This window comes from Hyla sarda, chromosome 8, assembly GCF_029499605.1.
Source record: "Hyla sarda isolate aHylSar1 chromosome 8, aHylSar1.hap1, whole genome shotgun sequence".
NCBI classification, from domain to species: Eukaryota; Metazoa; Chordata; class Amphibia; order Anura; family Hylidae; genus Hyla; species Hyla sarda.
In genome coordinates this window covers 94,497,404-94,523,257 of record NC_079196.1, presented here as the reverse complement: position 1 = coordinate 94,523,257, position 25,854 = coordinate 94,497,404, and the positions used below count along the sequence as shown (strand labels likewise).

The following is a 25,854-nucleotide window of genomic DNA, read 5'->3' as shown; positions in this document are numbered from 1 at the left end:
CTACTGTTTACCAAAATCAGATTGAGGCCTACAAAGAAAAGAACGCAGTACCTACAGTGAAATATGGTGGAGGTTCAATGATGTTTTGGGGGTGTTTTGCTTCCTCTGGCACTGGGTGCCTTGAATGTGTGCAAGGCATCATGAAATCTCAGGATTACCAATGGATTTTGGGTCGCACTGTACAGCCCAGTGTCAGAAAGCTGGCCTTGTCTTTCCTCCTCGCTGGTCATCTTCATCTTGCCGCCTGTACATCTCCCACCCTGCCGCTTTCTGTTACAGGACTACAACTCCCAGCATGTCCTTTCAGTGAGGGCATGCTGGGAGTTGTAGTTGCAGCGGTGAGCGGGCCGGTGGTAGATGCAGGCCGGCTGGCTCCCTGGAATATGAAACTACAGTGTAATCTCATACTTCCCTGTCTGTGCTGTGATTGGCCTAGACCGTTCAGCCAATCACAGCTCAGACCGGAAAATATGAGATTACACTGCAGTTTCATATTCCGAGTAGCCAGCCGGCCTGCATCTACCACCGGCCCGCTCACTGCTGCAACTACAACTCCCAGCATGTTCTCACTGAAAGGACATGCAGGGAGTTGTAGTTGCAGCGGTGAGCGGGCCAGTGGTAGATGCAGGCCGGCTGACTCACCGGAATATGAAACTGCAGTGTAATCTCATATTTTCCGGTCTGAGCTGTGATTGTGAACGGTCTCTGCCAATCACAGCTCAGACCGGGAAGTATGAGATTACACTGTAGTTTCATATTCCAGGGAGCCAGCCGGCCTGCATCTACCACTGGCCCGCTCACTGCTGCAACTACAACTCTCAGCATGTTCTCACTAAAAGGACATGCAGGGAGTTGTAGTCCTGTAACAGCAAGCGTCAGGGTGGGAGATGAACAGGCGGCAAGATGAAGCTGACCATTGGCGGATTAAAGACAAGCAGCGGAGGAAAGATAAGCGGGAGGTTGCGAGAGATTACTGGGCGGGGGGAGATGAATGAGCAGGGGTGGGGGAGAGATAACCAGGGGGAGATGAGGGGGGGGGGGGGGAGTAGGCGGTAGATGACCGTGGGGTGTGATTTCAAATGTGATTTCATATTTCCCCCTGGAGCTGTGATCTCGTCTCCCAGCGGGAAACATGAAATCCCGCTTCCCAAAGCAAGTTTTGTAAGTCAGCTCCAGACTTGCTTACATTTACGCTGCTTTGGAGGTGGTTACGACTTTTTGTGTGACTTTCGCACTTGATAAATCCCTGACCACTGCAAACTGAAAACTAAAATTTGCTTTGGTAAGCTCTTTTGTTCATTTTTGCTTACAGACAAAAATTTGCTTAGGTGCACGTGCCACTTTTTGTGCGACTTGTAAGCAAAAAAAAACTGCTCCAAATCCCTTGATAAATCTCTAAATGTATAAATCAAAGGCACAAAATATGTCACAGTTTATAGCACATGATGTATTGCACAAAAAGGAAAAATTAAAAGTACATGCACTACCAGCCATATAAATACTTGCATATTCTAGTCCACCTGAAAAACTATGAATTCTATTGGTTCCTATGGGCAACTCCACTTTTTGGTTGCTCAGGCCTTTATATTTGTCCCCATCACGCAGCTAACATTAAGGGAGTGTATATAGGGCAGCGACTAGTTAAGTTTATAGACATAGCTAGTACTCCTTATCTTTTTTCGCATCAATAAAAGCAGTGAGGTTACTCAGCACAGAGAATGCCCATTATGGAAGTGTCAGAGTAGTTTTACAGAGCAGGCAGTTCTTTTCATGCTCTTCTAAATTGCCCTACTTCTGCTGATTTTTCACAAGGCATGTTTTTGTGCCAGAAATGTATTCAGTAATGAGTGTTCCTACTGTCTGCATTCATTTTTGTTTGTAACTATTCGAAAAATAATCTGTCAGTTAAATCTTTTTTTTTTTTCTTCTGCAATTTAATATTTGTTCTAATTTCTTCTAAAGGGAAACTGACAGCCAATTCACCCGCATTAAACCCAATACACGGGGTTATAGTGCGGGTGAACCCGATTACAATGATGTATCCCTTACCAGGATCTACAGTTCGGTCTCCAGCCTCCATTGCTAATAGCCAGCAGGCGGTTCCGGATCCTGCAAAGCCAGCTATTAGCAATGGAGGATAATACAACAGGTGGCTGGGGACTGTGGATATGGATATGTAAACTGGTTCACCCCACCCACAATATAACCTGTGTATTGGGTTTAGTGCAGGTGAACCACCTATCAGTTTCCCTTTAATATTTTATTAGGTTATATAAAAATAAATGTGTGTCTCTGAAATATAATACAAACAAGACCTTATTTCCTTGTCTCTGCCTATTTTTTTTTATCCACTCCCCTCATAATATAAAAATCGGTGTGGTCGGTTGAGCTTCTGTCACATGATTTGTTTTGAACTTCATTTCCCAACAGCCTTTAGTGCAGATGCTTATTCCTGTGCAGCATCTAGAATCTTATCCTCAACATGGTGATGTCTCTTCTCTCCAACTTCTCACACGGCATACAGTGAATAATATACCCTTTCCAACCTCCCCTTCTGTCTATTGTGCAATTGGAGGGGGGGGGGACTGAGCTCTGAGCATTACCTATTGTGAATGGCCTGCTCCTGTGTTATCCACTCACTAGTGTCAGCTTCACTGTACTCTCTTCTGTGATGATAAGGTGGATACTGATGGGAAGTGATCCTATACGGAAGTCTCGGCTTAATTTAAGGCCTAGTGGCCGGAAGGAAAACTGAGATTTTAAGGATTTTTTCATAATATAGATAGTAAAATTAAAAGACATCGCCAAACATTCTTAAAAAAAATATGTTCAGCATAAAAATTTGATTTAAAGGATAGGTTATTACCTGATGAAATGTTCTGTTTCAAGAGGTCCTCTTGCTACTGCTGCCCTGTGTATTCCATGATAACAATAGTTCTGGGGCATCTCTTCTAAGACTTGCAACTCTGCATTGGAAATGACTGAATCAAAACAACTGTCTCTCACCTAATCACTGATTGGATAATGCCAAGCAAGGTAGGAACTTACTCCCAACTGGTAACACCCAGTTGTCAATTTATTCAGACATTTCTAAGGGTAATGACTCAGAGAGGGTACAACTTAAAATTCTAAGTCAAGATTTTCCTGGATTGTTATGGAGAACACTGTAATTTACCAAATCCAATGCATCAGAAGAGCTGGCAGGTCCTCTTTAAAGTGAAGCCCACCAAGTTCAGCAGCCCCTTTAAAGGGGTATTCCGACTTTATACATCTTATCCCCCATCCAAAGGATAGGGGATAAGATGTATGATCACAGGGGTCCCACCGCTGGGGACCCCCGTTATGTCGGTGCAGCCCCCTCCATTCATGTCTATGGGAGGGGGGCGTGACGGCCATCACGCCCCCTCCCATAGACATGAATGGAGGAGGCGTGGTGTGATGTCACTAAGGGGCATGGCCGTAACCTCACATCCCCGTCTCGGAATTATTATTATTACCTTGTAGCTTAAGACTTGAGCTACATGATGGCTATGGCTGCGACACAGATCACACAGTTAAAATTTTTCCCTGTTTTCATTGAAGCTGATGAAAGTAAATGTGGTCATGTAGCAGCACCTATCTCCATCCCGGAGATCGTGAGGCACCTAAATTGCTGCATTCATGATCAGAAAGGCATCCTGGATTTCTGTTGACTGTCCGGTTACGGTTGTGGCATTTTAGGAGCCATAATGCTACCGCAATCACTTTCATCAAGTTGATGCAGGAAGCGCGACCTTGCAATCTTTAGCCATACAACCAAAATAGTGGCCAAAATAAGAACCAAATACTATGTGTGAACCCAGCCTAGAGCTCTAAACCAACTTGTAGCAAAAGTAAAAAAGTAATGGGGGGTGTTTCATTGCACTTACATGCATTATTTATATAATTAATTTTTATTTTTTTGCAAAATTTGGCACCAATGGCAATTCGAGTTTGAGTTATTTTATTAAAACTCCTCAAGATGATATCGAATTTTCTTAGACTTTTGCAGTGGTAGCTGATTTATCAAATTCAAAATTTTTAATTTGTCACAAATTTTTTTGCAATCTTACTCCAGTCCAGAACACACTCTGACTTACTTATATCTAAGCTGTTTATAAAGAACATGCACCATTTTGATAAATGTGGCGCAGGTACACATGACATACCATCAGAAAAATAGTGAAAAATTACTTCAAATAAATGAACAATGATAAATGTCTAACAACCCCCCCCCATCTATGTGCCAACTACTAGTGAATATCATGACAATATTTCCTACGTCACCTTGTAGACAGATGAGTTGCCGCACAATTAACCAATTAGGCAGTGATAGATAATATCCCAAGAATCTTTTTTTATTTTAGACATTACACGTTTATGGGCATAGAAGCCCCCGTTTTCATGTGTACTGGAATTGCCTTATGAGGTTCTCTGCTTCATTTTGTCTTAGATATACCTTGTAGAGGGAGACCTCTTCCAGTTAGGGAATATAGATGTTACTGTTTCCTTTAGAGCAGACATCATTATCCAGAGCAGTGGTCTACTAACACAGAGCCGCTCATCCTCTATTGTCCTCTATTGTACCTAGCCCACCCATGCATGTAATGCTCCATTTTCTCTTACAACTGCTCCCAGGGGTTTCTAAAGTTGGTGATCATCTGATCTGATAACAGGTTGTCTTCATAACACAAATGTTCATTTTTTTCTAAGGACAATTTGTTTTCAGGAAGATACATTAATCTCAAATGCAAAAAAAATCATTGGAATTATACAAATAAATTTAGTATATGATCAAGTTTTTTTTACTTCTATTCAAATCTGACTAGTCGTACATTCCCTGCTGTACCCATGTGCAATAATTAAGCAGATTTTGCCATTCAGCGCCCTAAAAAAGCTGTGTGCGCAAACCACATGATGTTGCCTGCTTCTGTGGTGCTATCATTTCCAAGCATTAACTGCATGTCTCTCATATCCGAGAGAAAAAACGACGTACACAGCCACAATGTATTAATTCCCAGCACAAGATACAATTGCAGTGAAGAGAAAATCCGTTTTCTCTGTACCAAGGGGACATCTGGTCAAGATTACTCAGTCTTTCCCACAAATGGATATGAACAGCTTGGGCCTGAGGAATTATGGGCTCCAACAAAAGTAATAATAGATGCACAGTATTGTGGAACTACTATAAAGACTGAAAATAGAAAAATAAAATCTTAACACTATAATTCTTGGTGAATGTGTACAAATAAGTGGACAACAGTTTCTTAAAGGGGTATTCCGTCCCTAGACATCCTATCCCCTGATAAGATGATTGCCCCGGTCTGACTGTTGGGGTCCCGCCACTGGGACTCCCGTGATCTCTGTGCAGCACTCTGCGTTCGTCTAGAACGCTAGGTGCAAGCGGCGGGTTTGTGGCGTCACTGACACGCCCCCTCATGACGTCACACCATGCCCCCTCAATGAAAGTCTATGGGAGGGGGTGTCCCCTGATAAGATGATTGCTGGGGTCTGATTGCCGAGGTCCTGCCGCTGGGACCAACATGATCTCTGTACAACACACAGCATTCGTTTAGAACGCTGGATGCAGGCAGCGGGGTGGTGACGTCACTGTCACGCCCCCTTAATGAAAGCCTATGGGAGACTTGCATTGAGGGGGCCTGACGTCACGAGGGAGCGTGGCCTTGATGCCATGACTCCGCCGCCCACTCTAAGCGTTCGGAACAAAATGTTCCGAATGCTGGGGCAGTGTAGTACCCCTTTAACCTCTAAAGGACTCAGGGCGTACCTGTACACCCTGAGCCCAGTCCCGGTGTGAAAAACGGGGTCACACCATGACCCCGCACCACACCGGGTCGGTCCCGGCTGCTAACGATAGCCGGGACCCTGGGCTAACAGCGTGCGGCACCGATCGTTGTGCCGCACGCTGTTAACCCTTAAGACGCGGCGATCAAAGTTGACCGCCGCGTCTGAAAACGAAAGTAAATGGTTCCCAGCAACTCAGTCGGGCCGATCGGGACATCGCGATAAAATCGCAATGTTCCGATCAGCTGGGACGCAGGCGGAGGTCTCCTTACCTCTCTCCGCGGCATCCGATCGTCGTTTGATTGCTTCAAACCTGAGCTACAGGCTTGAGCATTCAAGCCCCTATCTGACTGATCCGTGCAAAGCTATGGCTTTGCAGGGATCAGCATAGGAGATCTGTGTGTGCAAAAAAAAAGTTAACAAAGGTCATTTAACCCCTTCTCTAATAAAAGTGTGAATCACCCCCCTTTTCCCATAAAAAAACTGTGTAAATAAAAGTAAAAATTAACATATTTGGTATCGCCGCGTGCGTAAATGTCCGAACTATAAAATTATATCATTAATTAAACCTCACGGTCAATGGCGTAGGCGCCAAAAAATTCCAAAGTCCAAAATAGCGTATTTTTGGTCACTTTTTATATAATAAAAAAATGAATAAAAAGCGATCAAAAAGTGCGATCAACACAAAAATGGAACCGATAAAAACTTCAGAACACCGTCAAAAAATGAGCCCTCATACCGGCCCGTACACGGAAAAATTAAAAAGTTACAGGGGTCAGAAGATGACAATTTTAAATGTATAAATTTTCCTGCATGTAGTTATAATTTTTTTCAGAAGTACAACAAAATCAAACCTATATAAGTAGGGTATCATTTTAACCGTATGGACCTACAGAATAAAGATAAGGTGTAATTTTGACCAAAAAATGCTCTGCATAGAAACGGAAGTCCCCAAAAGTTACAAAAGGAAATTTTGTCTTAAAGTTTTTTGCTTTGGAAGTAAAAATGGTAGTAACCAGTACATAAGGAGCTCAAACAACCTGGCACCCCTAAATTTCAAATGTAACATAGTAGTTCTTCTCAGTGATACATTTAGAAAGTCACTTTTGTAGTCCTTGTATAAAGAAACTTGTTATTTATTTAATAACTAATTTATGATTTTATCTGTTTAATGATCAAAGCTTACTGGAGACGTCAGTGTCTAATGTAACATTGAAATCCATTTCCATTAGTCTTACAAAATGTCACATCTGAAAGCCACCAGGCTTTGAAGTGTTTACCACATGGGATGAATATGATCTACATATAAAACAATGATAGCATGGGATGAAATGCAGAACTTAGAACTTAAAGTTTACCATTGAAATTCCCCCAACATAAAATAGTTATCACCAATAAATATACATTTTTGAGCACTGTTGGAGCTGCAGTGAAAGTGCTTTACAATGGACAAATTTACAAATATTGTTTAATATTTAGACAGAGAAGAAGGCAGTCAGAAGACATAATTTACCATGTCTCATGCATAAGGATAAATTTAGTGCAGCTTTAGAAATGTTGTTTATGTCTATGCCACCTATTGGTTGGCTTACATTATGCCAAAATTTTGTCTTAGGCTTTCACTACAATTTTAGTGCACATGGATGCATTTTAAACCAAGACTCCATTTCAATCTGAGCCGCACCCCTTTGCTGCTAAGCAACACCACCTTCAAGAATGGCACATAATAACTACCGTATATACTCGAGTATAAGCCGACCCGAATATAAGCCGAGGCCCCTAATTTCACCCCAAAAACCCAGGAAAAGTTATTGACTCGACTATAAGCCTAGGCTGGGAAATAAATCATCCCCCCATGTAATCATCCAGACCCCCGTCATCATCCCCCCCCCCCCCTTCATCATCACCGCCTGTCAATCCCTTCATCGGCTGTCCAGGCATGCTGGGAGTTGTAGTTTTGAAACCTCTGGAGGTCCGCAGGTTGAAGACCACTGCGGCCTTCGTCATCACCCCCCCCCCCCCTTCATCACCGCCTGTCAATCCCTTCATCAGTAGTCTTCAACCTGCGGACCACCATATGTTGCAAAACTACAACTCCCAGCATGTCCAGGCATGCTGGGAGTTGTAGTTTTGAAACATCTGGAGGTTGAAGACCACTGCGGCCTTCGTCATCATCATCCAGACCCCCCTTTTGTTTTCTACTCACCTCTCCAGTTTCTAGAGTTTCTCGGTGGGAAGGAAGGGTGAGCTGGTCCGGCCATCTATGCTGCAGGGACCGTCCGGTGGGGATGGTTAGTCGTTGTGGGCTGTCCATTTTCACCTCTTCTCTGCGCTTCGGGCCTGTCCAGGACTAGTGACGTTGCCTTGACGACGACGCACAGGGACGTGCATGCGCAACGTCCCTGTGCGTCGTCGTCAAGGCAATGTCACTAGTCCGGTGCCGGGCCCAGAGTGGAAAAGAGGGCCCCCCGGTGAAAATGGACAGGCCGCAACAACTAACCATCCCCACCGGACGGTCCCTGCAACATAGATGGCCCGGACCAGCACACCCTTCCTTCTCACTGAGGAGAGGTGAGTACAAAACAAAAGGGGGGGGGGGGGGGAGCTGGATGATGACTAAGGCCGCAGTGGTCTTCAACCTGCGGACCTCCAGTGGGAGTTGTAGTTTTGCAACATCTGGAGGTCCGCAGGTTGAAGACCACTGAGAAGGGATTGACAGGCAGAGAGTTCACTCGAGTATAAGCCGAGGGGGGCGTTTTCAGCACGAAAAATCGTGCTGAAGAACTCTGCTTATACTCGAGTATATACGGTATAGTCCAGTTAGTGGTACAAATTGAGCCAGATTTCTGCCACTTTTAAAATACTAAATCTTCTCCAAAGTTTGAGGCTCAGGGGATGAACATTTTACAAGATTCATATACCCATGAGCCTAAGATTCACATCTCCTCCTGAAACAAAGTTACTACTCAGTTGGCTATTGGAGGAAATGTGCATATTTGCAACCAAATAGTAAAATCCTCATATCTCAGGAAAGGAAGGGGGTGTAGAAACAAAAACAAAACGCTGTTGTAAGCCGTCCAAACAGATCAGTTTTGTGGGTGCAGTTGCCTTCACCAATGCAACAGCATTAGGACATCTTCCATATGTGTTACTATAAAAGGTCCTATGATTGTGGGCAGATTGACTTTAGGATGCCATCCAGCACAAGGATAAGCTTTCTGTAACCTGGATTTGAACTATGCTTTTTCATGGCTGAGTTGTTAGCAGCGATGTGACCTAGTATTTTCACACAGTAGATGAGAATTTAGATTCTTGTTGGTAATTCCAGAACACAAGCAGGGTATTAGAAGATTGTGATTAGTTGTATCAATATACCTATCCTCAGACCTGCTACTCCACAGTATAATGCTAATGATAAGAGACATAGATACCTATTAATTGACATTTTATTCTTCTGAACCACCACCCATGAAGAGTATGTCAGGAATGTAAATATCGAGACAAAATAATAGACACCTTGGCTGAACTCTTTGGACCTGATTATAAGTCAGTGGTGTCCCTATAGTGCCGATGGAAGCCTTCAGGCATTGGGTCTAATATATTTATCCTTAATTTCAAAGCTTATTTTAACATTATAGCATAAATGCCCAGGAACTGAAATAATCCACACCACTGTTTAAACACTTTCTATGAAAAAAAAAACACTCTTAAAGGGGTATTCCAGGCCAAAACTTTTTTTTATATATATCAACTGGCTCTGGAAAGTTAAACAGATTTGTACATGACTTCTATTAAAAAAATCTTAATCCTTCCAATACTTATTAGCTTCTGAAGTTGAGTTGTTGTTTTCTGTCTAACTGCTCTCTGATGACTCACGTCCCGGGAGCAGTGCAGTTCCTATGGGGATATTCTCCCATCATGCACAGCTCCCGGGACGTGACATCATCATTGAGCAGTTAGACAGAAAACTTCAGAAGCTAATAACTATTGGAAGGATTAAATGAAATCTGTCATCAGAATCACCCGCACTAAACCTGTTACACAGGCTTGTAGTGCGGGTGATCCTGATTAAAAAGCTCCTTACCTGGTTAAAAATGGTTCAGCGCTTCTTAAGATATCTTTATTTTTAGTTTTCTGTTATTCCCTGGCTTGGGACTCAGTGGGAGGTGTTATCATCTGGGACTCGGCCACACATCATTCTAGCTGGGCGGAGCTGCCGCCCGGCTCATGAATATTCATGAACTTATCCTCCTGGTCTAATTCTTCTTTCTCGGTCTGTTTGTGAATAAATATGCCAAAGTCAGAAGTGGATTCAAATGGAAAATATAAAGGAAGGACTTGCACTTCTCCTTCCTATTGGATCCACTTCTGACATTGGCTCATAAACTGCAGTATCCGTTTTCGGGGGGGGAAAAAAAAAAAACACCAGAAAAAAATGTATTGGAAACCTTGTCTAATAGTAATATATTTCCATGAATTTATGTGTAGTACTAGTTCTCTATTTACATATACAGGCTTATGAAAGTTCAAAAAGAAAGTGTATGATGTACAGATTTCTACACAGGTATAAAAGAGAAGGTGTATAATAGAACTTGTGTGTCCATCACTGCATACTGCAGAAGGTGGACACAGAAATCAGCATAAGAAATAGCAGGGGTTATAGCAGTGACATCAGTGTAAGATAGCTATCCTACTTTTACAGTGGAAAAACACAAATTTTTTCTCATGGGATAACACCTTTAGGGTACATTCACACGTACGCGTACAGATTTGATGGGCAGGATTTGTAACTGCATATTAGAAGCTGTGCTCAGTCATTTAGTTTACATTGAAATCTGCAGCAGAAAATCCTGCGCAGCAAATCTGCGTATGTGTGAACGTTCCCTTAAATGGGCACTGTCAGATTCAAAAACTTTTTATATGTTGTACATCTTGATGAATATAAACGTGACCAGCAGCAGATACACAATAGTAACTGTATTATATCTTTAAGACATGATAGATGTCTAAAAAATTATCTAAATTACTAAAGTGAGTACGGCTTCATATATGATCTCCACAAGACAAGATAATCCAAAAAAGCGCAAAGGAGTCATTTAATTGAAATATAAAATATATATAATTTTATTGATACATATTAAAAACATGCAATTCATAAAAGATGGAGGGGAGGGAAACTACAACCACTGGGGGAGATTGAACAAAAAGGGGCGACACTACCTGCTTGTGCATCAATTCATAACAATAAATAATGTGTATGACTGGTAAACAAATTTAAAGTGCATAATAGGGGCTTGCGACAGCTTCCATAAGGTGCATTGACATGAATAAATACCAGCATACATACCAAGGTACAAATGTAATAGCAAAACCAAGCAGGAGTGATGCCACCCCAACGATCGTTTCGGTAATACCTTCGTCCTGGGGGTGGCGTCCTAACAGTGCATGATGGTATAAATACAAAGGGTAGCCAATCAGAGTATTCTTTTCAATTTTATATGACACACACCTGAGTAGTAAGTCTATTCCTCCTCCAGGATTGGCGCATAGCGACAGGGCCGCCGAACGCCACGGTACTTCCGGGTATAGCGTCAGACGCCGGAATCACATGACGAATCATGTGACCGGCACTCAGTAGACGAGACACCCTGAAGCCGCAGCGCTGGGGACCGGCGCATGCGCACATGGCAGAAAGAAGGACTTATTCTCCACAGACTATACAGGGACGTTACATAGATGCAAATAACCGACAGTCTGACGTACATAATAAAAAAAGTCAGTAAGCAGCAGTGTATCAAATAGAAATGAATGGTGAGGGTGACCAATACTAATAAAAATGCTGGTGCAAAGAAAGTGTATGTGTGGGAGTGAATGTAGAATATCAAAATGGTGAGAAATATAAGATGTGCAGTTGGATACAGGTAAGTATGAATGATTAATTAAAATATGTACAATATAATACATAAAAAATGAGACATAAAAATATATTTATATAGAAGTGCATTATAAAAGTAAAAATATTATATTTGTGATATACCAAAATATATGTGCAAATGTAAGACATGATGAGAAAAAAATTTCATAATGAGTGAAAAAACGAAATCAAATTATACATAAATACATAATATATATACTATATGTGACGAATCCCAAATAATGTTACTAAAAATATGTTGTAAGTGTAAACCTGGATGGAAGTGAAGTGGGATAAGGAATATTGAATCACATTGGTTAATGTGAAAAAATGAGGTGATTTAGTTTTTTTCACTCATTATGAAATTTTTTCTCATCATGTCTTACATTTGCACATATATTTTTGTATATCACAAATATAATATTTTTACTTTTATAATGCACTTATATATAAATATATTTTTATGTCTAATTTTTTATGTATTATATTGTACATATTTTAATTAATCATTCATACTTACCTGTATCCAACTGCACATCTTATATTTCTCACCATTTTGATATATCACATTCACTCCCACACATACACTTTCTTTGCACCAGCATTTTTATTAGTATTGGTCACCCTCACCATTCATTTCTATTTGATACACTGCTGCTTACTGACTTTTTTATTATGTACGTCAGACTGTCGGTTATTTGCATCTATGTAACGTCCCTGTATAGTCTGTGGAGACTAAGTCCTTCTTTCTGCCATGTGCGCATGCGCCGGTCCCCAGCGCTGCGGCTTCCGGGTGTCGCGTCTACTGAGCGCCGGTCACATGATTCGTCATGTGATTCCGGCGTCTGACGCGATACCCGGAAGTACCGCAGCGTTCGGCGGCCCGGACGCTATGCGCCAATCCTGGAGGAGGAATAGACTTATCACTCAGGTGTGTGTCCTATAAAATTAAAAAGAATACTCTGATTGGCTACCCTTTGTATTTATACCATCATGCACTGTTAGGACGCCACCCCCAGGACGAAGGTATTACCGAAACGATCGTTGGGGTTGCGTCACTCCTGCTTGGTTTTGCTATTTCATTTCTACATTTGTACCTTGGTATGTGTGCTGGTATTTATTTATGTCAATGCACCTTATGGAAGCTGTCGCAAGCCCCTATTATGCACTTTAAATTTGTTTACCAGTCATACACATTATTTATTGTTATGAATTGATGCACAAGCAGGTAGTGTCGCCCCTTTTTGTTCAATCTCCCCCAGTGGTTGTAGTTTCCCTCCCCTCCATCTTTTATGAATTGCATGTTTTTAATATGTATCAATAAAATTACATATATTTTATATTTCAATTAAATGACTCCTTTGCGCTTTTTTGGATTATGTTGTACATCTTGGCAAAACATTCACCTTTCTAATATACTTCATAAGAATATTTCTATTTCCTTCTTATAGAAATGGCTTCTAAAATCATGGCTTTGTCCAAGCTGAAGCACAGGCATAGACAAAGTCAAGTAAGTGAGGGTGTGCTAGCACTCCTCTTTGGTGTCTGATAGGACAGGAGAGAGCACAGAGGAGTCCTATCAGACAGGAGAGAGCACAGAGGAGTCCTATCAGACAGGAGAGAGCACAGAGGAGTCCTATCAGACAGGAGAGAGCACAGAGGAGTACTATCAGACAGGAGAGAGCACAAAGGGGTACTATCAGACAGGAGAGAGCACAGAGGAGTACTATCAGACAGGAGAGAGCATAGAGGAGTACTATCAGACAGGAGAGAGCACAGAGGAGTGCTATCAAACAGGAGAGAGCACAGAGGAGTACTATCAGACAGGAGAGAGCACAGAGGGGTACTATCAGGAGAGAGCACAGAGGAGTACTATCAGACAGGAGAGAGCATAGAGGAGTATTATCAGACAGGAGAGAGCACAGAGGAGTGCTATCTGACAGGAGAGAGCACAGAGGAGTACTATCAGACAGGAGCAAGCACAGAGGAGTGCTATCAGACAGGAGAGAGCACAGAGGAGTGCTATCAGACAAGAGAGTACTATCAGACAGGAGCGAGCAGAGAGGAGTACTATCGGAGAGGAGAGAGCACAGAGGAGTGCTATCAGACAGGAGAGAGCACAGAGGAGTACTATCAGACAGGAGAGAGCACAGAGGAGTACTATCAGACAGGAGCGAGCACAGAGGAGTACTATCAGACAGGAGCGAGCACAGAGGAGTACTATCAGACAGGAGAGAGCATAGAGGAGTATTATCAGACAGGAGAGAGCACAGAGGAGTGCTATCAGACAAGAGAGTACTATCAGACAGGAGCGAGCACAGAGGAGTACTATCGGACAGGAGAGAGCACAGAGGAGTGCTATCAGACAGGAGAGAGCACAGAGGAGTGCTATCAGACAGGAGAGAGCACAGAGGAGTACTATCAGACAGGAGAGATGCTAGCCCACCCTCACTTACTGGACTTTGTCCATGCCTGTGCTTCAGCATGGACAAAGCCATGATTTTATAAGCCATAATTTCCTTGAAAAAAGGAAATAAAATTTTCTTATGAAGTATATTAGAAAGTTAAATGTTTTGCCAAGATGTACAACATATGAAAAGTTTTTGAATCTGACATTGCCCGTTTAACATCAACTGATGAGTTTTGTATTTATTTATATTATTTATGTACTTATTTATAAATATCTGCAAAGTTAAGACATACACATAAATGATTTTGCTCAGTCCTTTTCCCATCAGTCATACATGTATTCTGTAGATCCAAGTTCGTAAAAAGTCACTGAACTACAGTACAGTGTTCAGGGAATATCCATAAAAATGTTTAAATTCTATACAAAGCACCAGTCACATTACATTTTATCGGTATTTTGCTGGTATAATCAGGATATTGGCAGAAAAAGGTAATCCATAGTAAACCATGGTGTATAAATGGCACTAATTAAGGTAACACACCACCCATTTGTCTGATAACCCTATTCTTGAAATAGGTGCAATATACAAGTAGCAGACAATTATTGTATGTCCCGTGGATTTGCCATAATTGACTATAATGGGAATACCTCTTCTATGTAGCATTTAAAACTCTAACTTGTACTTGACTTTGTGAGAAATCGGTGTGGGAGCTCTAACATATTTCTATGAAGCTCAGGGCTGATACAACCTTTACATAAATAGATGTATATGTCCAGAGGAAATCATGTTGCATCTATAGTGTTTCCAGAAATTGAGCTTTAGGAGAACGTACTGTTTCTCGGAACCCAGTGGAATCAGTAATAGCTGGCCATGTGCTTTCTAATTTGATGTTTGTTTAGGATTAACAAAGTAGAAGAATTTTAGGCTCGGGAGGTGAACACCCAGGAGAATTTGTCTTCTAGCTTGGAATGAAAAAACCTCTAGAATTATTTGCTATAGGAAACTCCATGCCTCCATTCATCACTGACATCCACCAGACGTATCTTTATATTTTATTTTTATTCTCTGCAAATATAACATTAACTAAACCATTACATGTATTTAGTGGAAAATACTCCAAGCAGCTGGATGCTAGAGGAATAAAAAACTACTGTTGTATGTAAAGATAACAGTTAGGCAGTGTTTAGCATATAATGTCCATGTATGCCCAGGGACTCTACAGTGTGCTTTGGGAGCTCAATGCTGCCCATTTTGTGTGTGAGTTCATCCTGCATCAATGATTGCAATAATTCATACGCATCAGGCCTGTCCTTGAAATCTAGGTTTTTTTTGGGGTGTTGGGGGTGGGAATTAGAGGTTGGATTTAGGTACTGCAATATATGCTTCCAGGGCGGTCCAAATCATGGAGTTGGTGTCAAAATCAGTATGGAGATACCAACTCTAACTCTGGCTTCAAATATTCATATTATATAATACTAATAATAATAGTAAGGCTTCTTTCACACTGCCATTGTGACACAGCAGTGTGACGTACATGAGGGAACACGGAGAATAGCGGGAGAAAAAATACATCATGCAACATCTTTTTCTTCCACTACTCCCGTCAAAAAACATCAGCGCCCGACAGACCCCATAATAGTAAATGGGATCTGTTGGGACCTGTTGTGTCCGGTCCGGATAAGGGACATTAAAGGCACAGAAAAAAAGGACCTAACGGACCTTTTCAAACGGGGCACAACAGCTGTGTGAAAGAGGCCTAATTCATTAAAGGGGTTATCCAGGAAAAAACTTTTTTTTATATATCAACTGTCTCCAGAAAGTTAAACAGATTTGTAAATTACATCTATTAAAAAATCTTAATCCTTTCAGTACTTATGAGCTTCTGAAGTTAAGGTTGTTCTTTTCTGTCTAAGTGCTCTCTAATGACACCTGTCTTGGGAACCGCCCAGTTTAGAAGCAACTCCCCATAGCAAAACTCTTCTAAACTGGGCGGTTCCCGAGACAAGTGTCATCAGAGAGCTCTTAGACAGAAAAGAACAACCTTACACTTCAGTAGCTCATAAGTACTCAAAGGATTAAGATTTTTTAATAGAAGTCATTTACAAATCTAATCTTTATTAATGTATACAAAACAGGTAGAAAAACACCCATAAACTGTCAGTACGGGCGGATGTGTTTCAAGTTCTGACGCGCATCCGCCGGTGACACCACCCGGAAGTCGGCCGGCGTCTGGTTCCGCTACATGCGCCATTGGAGGGCGACCATTATAAAGAGCCAGTAATTCCTACCTCATGCAGCGCCTCTTGAGAAAGGAATCATCCGAAACACGTGTCGAGGTCGCAGGATTATCACTGGGAAGCCGTCAGCATGTCACAATTAGGTAAAGTTTTTTGAGATATTGTTCTACTGTGCGCTGACTAAACCTATACTGCAGGATTGTATTATTGGCAATATTGTGATTTTTGTACATATCCCAGAGATATCCTGCTCAGCTTTTTGTTGGGGTTTTTTTTTTTTAAGGGTGGGTCATTTTATGGGTGTTTTTTCTACCTGTTTTGTATACATTAATAAAGATCAAATTTTTTAATATATTTTTGGGCTAATATTGTAGGTTTTTGTTGATTATTATTAGCCTTTTGGGCTTTGTAGGTAATATATCATTTACAAATCTGTTTAACTTTCTGGAGACAGTTGATATATAAAAAAAAGTTTTTTCCTGGATAACCCCTTTAAAGGACATCTTCAGCAAAAGGCAACTAATCCCATTTCCACAGGATAAGGGATACGTTTCTGATCGCGGGGGGTCCGACCGCTGGGACCCCCCGTGATCTACCAAACAGGGCCACGCATTGCACTACATGGAGGAGGTGTGTCGGCCGCGACATCATGCATGGGAGAGCTGCGTCAGAGCCCAGCAGTCGGACCCCCCACGATTAAACACTTATCCCCTATCCTGTGGATAGGGGATAAGTTGTATTTTGCTGCAGATGTCCTTTAAATGCATTTACTTTTGTGATAAGTTTACTATTTTACTACAGTATATTTCTTAATATTATTTATTGTACTTGAGCCATTTATGCTTTATTAGGTCTGCAACCTGGAGAAACACTATGGAAAAATAAAGGAGTTGAAGTTTAGCCTACCAACTCCACATCTCCACATGCTTCTACAATGATACTTCTGACTAGCATATAACCAATATTGTGGCTTCCAAACTAAAGCTATCCTCTATGTTTATTAGTATAGTCATAGTAATCAAGTGCTCTATAAAGGTACTTATACACAAGTAATAGCTGTTGCACAGTTTCTCTTTTAGATGTTTGCTATCTCTCCTAATCCCTCCTTACACATACACATTCAACTCGGCAAGGCATTCTTGTGTTCTCAATGGAGAAAGGAAAAGTAAGCTTCTAGAGTCAATGTCCTGTGGTCATGGCTTTTTGATCTGAGAACAAAAGGATTGAGCCGTTGAAATTCAACATGCCTGATCTTTCGGTTCACCAAGGAAGAGTTGGATGGCCCCCATACACATTAGATGGTTGTCTAGTTTAAACAAAACTTGCAGGTCCGGCTTACTTGTAATGTGCTTGGGGCCCTCAGTAGTGACTGTACAGCCTTTAGTCTGACTTTCTGACCACATATAACAACCCATAACATAAAGTTAAATCTTTGAAATAAAGTATTGATAGCAGAAGGGATGCTGCTGTATTTTCCTGATGGCTGATATATTTGATTATCTCTTTTGTTGTGTAACTGTTTTTAGTTTTAAACAAGTATCAGAAATGAGTAACATGACTATATGCCAGCTACCTGTATAATATTGGTTTGAATCTATGAACGGCACTAACCTTATGGCTGCCTCATCTCCCTTATTACTTGTAAAACAGATGGTTGTTTATAATGGTACAAATTCAGTTGCTAGAAGAATAATAGCACATTCTATGTTGAATCGGAGCAGGGACATAAGTAATTAGAATGAGGGAAGTGTAGTGCTGCCGGTCTCCAGCCTCGCTATGTTCTCCACAGGTCACACCTTTTAATTAACTGATAAAACTGTAATAAATGTTCCACATAATTTACTACAAACGCCTTAAGTTAAATAGTTTGGCTGCCAGTTATGAGCTTTAAATGAAGTAAAGCCATAACTCTTGAAATGTTTTTTTCCCCCCTACATAAATAATACATGTAGTAAAAAAATAACTAGATTCATTAAAGGGGTATTCCGGCCTTAGACATCCTTAGGATAGGGGATAAGATTTCTGATTGTGGAGATCTCCGTGCAGCACCCAGCATTCTGTGCCGGGTGTTGCTTTAGCCTAGGAAGCACTGGTTTTCCAAGACGGAGACGTAACGCCATGCCATGCCCCCTCGTAAAGTCACGTCACACACCTTCCAGTCATGTCTATGGGAGGGGGCATGGTGTCCTTCGGGACCCCTGCAATCAGAAACCTAACCTCCTATCCTTTAGATAGGGGATAAAATGTCGAAGGCCAGAATATCCCTTTAACAATATTAATTTAGCAACTTCTCTGTGATGTATTTTGACTTTATATTATTGTTGTATGTTTCCCTAGGACCCTGCAAACCAAAAACCTGGCCGGAAGAAAACAGTATCCTTTAGCAGCATGCCATCGGAAAAGAAGATAAGCAGTGCCAGTGATTGCATTAGCTTCATGCAAGGGGGTTGTGAACTAAAGAAAGTTCGTCCAAATTCCCGTATCTACAGTCGTTTTTTCACACTCGACACTGATTTGCAAGCTTTACGCTGGGAGCCTTCCAAAAAAGACCCTGAAAAAGCAAAATTGGACATCTCTGCTCTCAAGGAAATTCGGCTTGGCAAGAACACCGAAACATTTAGGAACAACGGACTGGCAGATCAAATTTGTGAGGACAGTGCATTTTCAATAATTCATGGAGAAAATTATGAGTCTTTGGACCTGGTGGCTAATTCAGCTGATGTGGCCAATATCTGGGTCTCAGGTTTAAGATACTTAGCCTCTCATAGTAAACAACCACTGGACTTAGTAGAAGGTGGACAAAACACACCTCGATTTAACTGGTTAAAGTCCATCTTTGATGATGCAGATATAGATGGGAATGGCATTATGTTAGAAGATACTGCAGTTGAACTGCTCAAACAACTCTCTCCTGCTATCAAAGAAGCCAAGGTTAGGTTAAAGTTTAAAGAAATCCAAAAGAGTAAAGAAAAACTTACTACCAGAGTGACCAAAGAAGAATTTTGTGAAGCATTTAGTGAATTATGTACAAGACCTGAGGTGTATTTTCTACTTGTACAGATTTCCAAAAATAAAGAGTACCTGGATGCAAATGATCTACTTTTATTCTTAGAGTCAGAGCAAGGAATGACACAGGTTACAGAAGATATGTGTCTGGAAATAATCCAAAATTATGAGCTTACTCAAGAAGGATGCATAAAGGGTTTTCTTACCATTGATGGTTTTACAAAGTATCTTTTGTCCCAAGAATGTGATATATTTGATCCTGTCCAAAAAAAGGTTAGCCAAGATATGACCCAACCATTGTCACACTATTATATCAACTCCTCCCACAACACATACTTAATTGAAGACCAATTTAGGGGTCCAGCAGATATCAATGGATATGTGAGAGCACTAAAAATGGCTTGCAGAAGCATTGAGCTTGATGTCAGTGATGGGCCAGACAATGAGCCAATCATTTGCAATCGAAATAGCATGACCTCACCATTAGCCTTTCGTAATGTTATTGAAGTTGTTAACAAATATGCCTTCATCTCTTCTGAGTATCCCCTTATCCTTTGTATTGGCAACCATTGCTCTATACAACAGCAAAAGATAATGGTACAACATATAAAAAAGATCTTTGGTAGTAAACTCTACACAGAAATTCCTTTGCCAGCAGAGTCCTATCTTCCCTCTCCTGAAAAACTTAAGAAAAAAATTATTGTAAAAGGTAAAAAGCTGCCTTTGGATTTTGACCTCTTAGAGGGAGAGGTAACTGATGAAGATGAGGAGGCTGAAATGTCTCGCAGAATGTCAGAAGACTACTTTGGAGAACAGAGATTGATAAAGCTTTGTAAAGAACTATCAGATTTAGTATCCATTTGCAAATCTGTTCAGTACAAAGATTTTGATGTCTCCATGAAAAACCAAAGTTATGGTGAAATCTGCTCTTTTAGTGAAAGCCAAGCTAGTCGTATTTCTAATGAGTATCCTGAAGACTTCGTAAACTACAACAAAAAGTTTTTATCAAGGGTCTATCCAAGTCCAATGAGAATAGATTCAAGTAATATGAACCCACAAGACTTTTGGAATTGTGGTTGTCAGATTGTGGCTATGAATTTTCAGACTCCAGGTCCAATGATGGATCTGAACATTGGCTGGTTCCTTCAGAATGGTGGTTGTGGGTATGTCCTTCGACCATCCATCATGCGAGATGAAGTATCGTATTTCAGGGCAAACACTAAAGGTGTTGTGCCTGGTGTATCTCCTCAGGTTCTTCACATCAAAATCATCAGTGGACAGAATTTTCCTAAACCAAAAGGAGCATGTGCAAAAGGGGATGTGATTGATCCATATGTGTGTATTGAAATTCATGGAATCCCTGCCGATTGTGCAGAACAGAGGACTAAGACAGTGCAGCAAAATGGGGACAACCCAATTTTTGATGAGAGCTTTGAATTTCAGGTAAACCTCCCAGAGTTAGCCATGGTGCGTTTCATGGTTCTTGATGATGACTATATTGGGGATGAATTTATTGGTCAGTATACTATACCCATTGAGTGTTTACAGCCTGGATATAGACATGTGCCATTGCGCTCTTTCGTTGGAGACACAATGGAGCATGCTAAACTGTTCGTTCACATTGCTATCACCAGCAGAGCAGGAGGAGGAAAAGCTCAGAAACGTGGATTATCGGCACGAATAGGAAAAAAAGCCAGGGAGTACACAATGCTAAGAAACACTGGCCTTAAAGTCGTAGATGACATCTTCAAACTTACTGTTCATCCTTTGAGGGAAGCCACTGATGTCAGAGAAAACATGCAGGTAAGAAACTCGTATAGTTCAGTTGTTTGGTTATTCATTAATTGAGTTCATTATCCAAATGACCTTTTTCTTCTAAAACAAGTCCATATACTCTTATTCCCTATCTTAGCATGGGGTTCCCCCTGATTTTTTATGTAGTATGGGTTCCCATGACTGTTGTCAAAACTTGAAAAAAAAAGATCCTATGACAAGTGCCTATTCATCCCTTTGAATATAAACTGAAGCTAAAAAATCTATTTAGGGTGCATTCACATCATGATTTTGCAATACTGTTATACGGTTTTGTATTTGAAAGCTGTATACAACCGTATTGCATGCCGTACCCATTGACTTTTCATACAAAAACTTACACTGTCTATAAAAACCGTCTATCACCCGTATACAGTTTTTATAACATTGTAGTCAATGCAAAACGAATTGAGCAGATAATATATACAGTTTTGTCAGGATTTTTTAGACCATTTTGGGGCAAAAAAAAATGATACAATTCGGATGGCAAAATCGTCATGTGAATGTAACCTTATATTGGTTTGCATCAGTTCAGTCACTATTAGCTTTTTACAAGAAAAATATGGGCATGCTCTTGTAGAATCTGTGCCACTGTTATCTATGAGCGGTGTGTAACCTGTCATGGCCACGAAAAAGAGTGTAATATAACAGCCACAGTTTTTTTTTTATCTCATACAACCCCTTTAGAGTTGCGGACATCTCCATCAATACACAGTTACTGAATATGAAGGAATGTATGTGTTGTTATGAGGAGTTATAAATATATTCTTCATTTTTTAGTTAGAATATAATACATTTTACTCCATGTTTCCTGTTAAACAGTAACAACTCATAAGGTAAGTTTTTAATACCTTTAACACATTGACATATGATACTGTCAGAGATATCAGCATCAATAATGCTGATGATATGAATCCTGATATCCTAGACCCTGAGCCTGTCATGCTTCCCCTGCAGTCAGCAAGCTATAAAATAACGTTCCCAGTCTTGGTGGTTGGCAATAGTTGTAAATCTAGCCTAAAAAAAGATTTCATACAATTCCTGGAAATGGACCCAAAATTTTTATTTTGGGTGAGATTTATCAAAACCTGTGCAGAGTAAAAGTTGACCATGACAACCAATCAGATTGCGCCTTTCATTTTGAAAAAGCCTTTCTGGTTACCTTGTCCTCTTATGATGTGGATGAGGAGATAAGGTATAGACTGAATCTATTTAATAACCATGGCATAGATTTATCAAATTGTGTGAGAGAAAAAGTGGAGGGATTTTCCCACAGCAGCCAATCACAGCTCAGCTAACAAGCTCTGGTAAAGTGAAACCTGACCTGTGATTGGTTGCTGCGGGAAAATCTCTCTATTTTTCTCTCACACAGTTTGAAAAATCTGGGCCCATAACTTTATTACTTCAGTTTAAGGCTGGGTTCACACTACGTTTTTGCCATACTGTTTTCAATCCGTTTTTCTAAAGAAAACCGTATGGCAAAAAAACGGATGGAACAGTATGGAAAAAGTAAACCATATGCGTTTTTAAACAGTATACTGTTTTTAAAAGTGCATACAGTTCCGTCAGTTTTTATTAAAAAAAAAAACATAAGTTTTTTTAAAATTTTGTCCATTTTTAATGGGAGGGGTCTTGGGTGGGGACTTTAGGATTCAAATGCGCATGTGCAAAGCAAAAACGTATACGTTTTTCCCGTATGAAACTGTATACATGTGCGTTTCCCATTGACGTCCATGTTAAAAAAAAACGTATGCGGTTGCAGTACGGTTTTTAAACCGGAGTCAAAACCGTGGTTGACCGCAATTTTGTCTCCGGTTTAACCCCTTAAGGACCAAGGACGTACCGGTACGTCCTTGGTCCTGCTCTTCTGATATAACGCGGGGTTACACAGTAACCCCGCGTCATATCACGGCGGGCCCGGCGTCATAGTGAAGTCGGGACCCGCCTCTAATAGCGCGCAGCGCCGATCGCAGCGCCGCGCGCTATTAACCCTTTCGCCGCGCGCTCAGAGCTGAGCCGCGCGGCTAAAAGTGAAAGCGAAAGTTCCCGACTAGCTCAGTCGGGCTGTTCGGGATAGCCGCGGCTAATCGCGGCATCCCGAACAGCTGACAGGACAGCGGGAGGGCCCCTTCCTGCCTCCTCGCTGTCCGATCGCCGAATGACTGCTCAGTGCCTGAGATCCAGGCATGAGCAGTCATGCGGCAGAATTGTTGATCACTGGTTTCTTATGAGAAACCAGTGATCAACATAGAAGATCAGTGTGTGCAGTGTTATAGGTCCCTATGGGACCTATAACACTGCAAAAAAAAAGTGAAAAAAAAAGTGAATAAAGATCATTTAACTCCTCCCCTATTAAAAGTTTGAATCACCCCCCTTTTCCAATAAAAAAAAACACAGTGTAAATAAAAATAAACATATATGGTATCACCGCGTGCGGAAATGTCCGAATTATAAAAATATATCATTAATTAAACCACTCGGTCAATGGCGTGCGCGCAAAAAAATTCCAAAGTCCAAAATAGTGCATTTTTGGTCACTTTTTATATCATATAAAAATGAATAAAAAGTGATCAGTAAGTCCTATCAATGCAAAAATGGTACCGTTAAAAACTTCAGATCACGGCGCAAAAAATGAGCCCTCATACCACCCCATACACGGAAAAATAAAAAAGTTATAGGGGTCAGAAGATGACAATTTTAAACATATTAATTTTCCTGCATGTAGTTATGATTTTTTCCAGAAGTCCGACAAAATCAAACCTATATAAGTAGGGTATCATTTTAATCGTATGGACCTACAGAATACATATCAGGTGTCATTTTTACCAAAAAATGTACTACGTAGAAACGGAAGCCCCCAAAAAATACAAAACGGCGTTTTTTTTTCAATTTTGTCGCACAATGATTTTTTTTCCCACTTCACCATAGATTTTTGGGCAAAATGACTGACGTCATTACAAAGTAGAATTGGTGGCGCAAAAAATAAGCCATCATATGGATTTTTAGGTGCAAATTTGAAAGAGTTATGATTTTTTAAAGGCAAGGAGCAAAAACGAAAATGCAAAAACGGAAAACCCCCCGGTCCTTAAGGGGTTAAAAACGTACTGCAACCGCATGTTTTTTTTAACATGGACGTCAATGGGAAACGCACATGTATACGGTTCCATACGGGAAAAACGTATACGTTTTTACTTTGCACATGCGCATTTGAATCCTAAAGTCCCCACCCAAGACCCCTCCATTAAAAATGGACAACATTTTCAAAAACGTATGGTTTTTTTTTCTAGAAAAACTGACGGAACTGTATGCACTTTTAAAAACAGTAAACTGTTTAAAAACGCATACGGCTTACTTTTTTCCATACTGTTCCATCCGTTTTTTTGCCATACAGTTTTCTTTAGAAAAACGGATTGAAAACAGTATGGCAAAAACGTAGTGTGAACCCAGCCTTACTTTGACTTTTACTACTTATTTTAGAGTGATTATCCAAATTCATTCCCTATAGCCTTGATGGAAGTCTACTAAGTCTAGGACTATACAACGACTTTGGCAGTGACAACAGTTGTACTTCCAAAGATTACTGCGTAATTCTGTCTACATCGCAGCTAATGAAAATAAACATGGTCACATTGCAGCATATAAGATGCAGCGACCTGAAAGAATTGATCCAGGATGGATTTCTGGTTGTGGCAACTTGATGGTTACAACACGGTCACATTCATGAACTGTGATGCGGGCAGTGAGATACGGTGGTCGTTGTCCACCCAACTGGTGTAGCAGGCCAATCACATGTGAAGCTTTGAGGAATTTTCGATGAAATTCTGCCACAAAACCTATGTGGAAATCTACCTCTTAAATCCACATTTTTACATATGGATTTCAGTGAATCTGCAGCAATTCCATGTGGAAACGCACAGTAAAGTGATGTTACTTTTTTACACGCTCCAATTTTTCAGAATTCTGTCGACATTCCAGTTGAAATCAATAGGATAAAGATTTTCATGGGAAATTATACTGATTTGGATGTGGAAATATTCATGGATTCACCCCTCCCCAGATAAACTTACATTTTAGCTGTGTGACAGGAAATGTATTACAATTTTTTTTTTATGACTCCCAAAGTACCATAAACAGCGTTGCTTGCGGTGCTACACTGTTTATGACACTCCCATTAAAGTTAATTGGATTTATGCAAATTGCATAAAACATTGGGCTCAGCTTTTCTGGGCTTCCTGACCCCGCAAGCAGAGTTAAAGGGCCCTGTGAGTCCAGATATTAAGACAGGTGCATGTTCCATAGGTGGGACCCACATCTAGGGGATATGTGAGGTATATCTTGTAAAAATGTCATAAATGATCCAATGGTGTTTTTTCTATTTCAAGTAACTTTTATTTTCCAATTTTATATATTTTTTTAAATTAATTATATGGTGGCAGCCACCTTCTATAGAGCTCTCGTTCCATGCAGGGAACAATAGCTCTCTGTCATAGATATAAAAAGTAGCCATCTCTTTTCTCTAGTACAGCAATGGGTACCAAGCATGCCCCCCCCTGGCTTACTGTACTGAGTTGGAGAATATTGTAAAGGAAAGGAAGGCAGTCTGACACCCCTTACATTGGCAGGTCTATCTCACAATGCAATAACACAATTA

General features: G+C 40.7%; 1 protein-coding gene across 1 annotated transcript in view; it reads left to right on the top strand.

Annotated features, from left to right (window-relative positions):
* Positions 1 to 25,854, top strand: part of PLCL1 (phospholipase C like 1 (inactive)) — a 320,401-nt gene that overhangs the window by 174,797 nt on the left and 119,750 nt on the right. The window contains exon 2 of the mRNA XM_056533212.1: positions 18,723 to 21,194. Coding sequence (XP_056389187.1) covers positions 18,723 to 21,194 — 2,472 coding nt within the window. The remainder of the gene's footprint in view (positions 1 to 18,722; positions 21,195 to 25,854) is intronic.